Raw genomic sequence first — 1,484 nt, forward strand, 5'->3', positions numbered from 1 at the left:
TTTATGTAAAGGGAAAGACTTACAGGTGAAAGTTTGCTTATTCCTTTATGTTTTCTAACACAGTAAACCTAACATCTACTTTTATGTCAATAATAACTGATCATAGAATGCCATTTCATAGCTTGAATCTTGGTTTTGACTCAAGGTTCATTCTAGCCAGGATGGCAATTAGGGAAAGTCCTAAAACTGAAAAAGAAAAATTGACATATGCTGTTAAATTCATATGTGGAACATTAAAATTAACATGGAAGCAGAAATGACATTCAGTGTCAGAAGTAACAAATTTGAAAGTCTTAAATAATTCAATATAGAGAATATAGTTTAGACAGTTTTTATATAAGTGTGCTTTTTCCTAAAAACACTCCCCAACCAAACTTTTTTTTCTTTTTCCTTAAGTCTTTTGTCTGTAAATATGAAAGAGGGCTACATCCCAACGTAATTCTTCATTGCCATACTAAACAGTAAAATAGTCTTTCTAATTCACGTTGCTCGTGGCAGTCTTATTTGACGTTGCTTTATTAAGTTTGTGATTAAAGCAGTTTGGGATTTTTGTTGGTTGTAAACTTTTGGCATAAGGTGAATACCAGTCCCTTTCAAAAACAGCCTTGAGTTGCTTAATGATGCTTGTGCTGTTCCCCACGTCTGCTTGGTTGATAACAAGGCCAGCTCCAGCATTCTGCGTAAAAGCATTTCCTACCCAATCAAAATTACCTACAAGTAAAGGCAGGAATATACAATGAGTTTCTAACATTAGAAAAAAAAAAAGCCATCTCCCTAAAGGCAACCCAGCATGCTGCAGTCTCATTTTCCCCAGTGCCTACCTGGGCAGAGATAGTAATAGGTTTTCTACACTAGTGGGTAAGAAAAAACTCCATTACGTACCAGCATGTAGTACAGATCATTTCTGCAAGCTCTAATCCTTCATAAGCAAAACCAGGTTCTTTTATTTATTTGAAACTAATTTGCTCTTCCTTTTGCATGTATCATATTATGACTCCATTTACTTTCCTCATTGGCCTTTTCAGTGCCAAGAATGAAAATATTTTTTTGCCATACAAACAATTTAAAGTAGATGGGATGGAGAGTGGTCGCTCTGTAATGCTGAGCCAAACTAATAGGTCTTTTACAGGTTACCCTTTGGCAGATACTGTTTCAGGAAGGAAGAACAGGTTTTACTGTTTTATGCCAGTTATTACCACCTTTGTTGAAAGGTAATGAATGAGCATTTCAAATCCTGGTGATTGCAAGGGAAAGATGATAACAGGATTAATGGAAACAGGTAAACCCAGTGTTTCAGTTATTTGTTTTTATTTCACTAGAACTATAATGATTTAAGTTGTACATTTATAACATGTGCAGTATTTTGGAGAAAAAATGGTGTTACTAGAGGTCATCTTTTATGTATGTTCAGATATTGTTTTAAAACATGAAGGTATCTGAGAAATTTATACCCTTTCTTTCAGCATCATTCCAGCTACTTCAGC

At 34.8% G+C, this 1,484-nt stretch overlaps 1 protein-coding gene across 1 annotated transcript in view; it reads right to left on the reverse strand.

Moving 5' to 3' along the window:
• Positions 1–385: 385 nt before the first annotated feature.
• The window catches only part of PLD5 (phospholipase D family, member 5), a 35,915-nt gene continuing 34,816 nt past the window's right edge, over positions 386–1,484 (reverse strand). The window contains exon 6 of the mRNA XM_010281715.1: positions 386–711. Coding sequence (XP_010280017.1) covers positions 476–711 — 236 coding nt within the window. The 3' untranslated portion in view covers positions 386–475. The remainder of the gene's footprint in view (positions 712–1,484) is intronic.

This window comes from Phaethon lepturus, unplaced genomic scaffold, assembly GCF_000687285.1.
Source record: "Phaethon lepturus isolate BGI_N335 unplaced genomic scaffold, ASM68728v1 scaffold47672, whole genome shotgun sequence".
NCBI lineage: Eukaryota > Metazoa > Chordata > Aves > Phaethontiformes > Phaethontidae > Phaethon > Phaethon lepturus.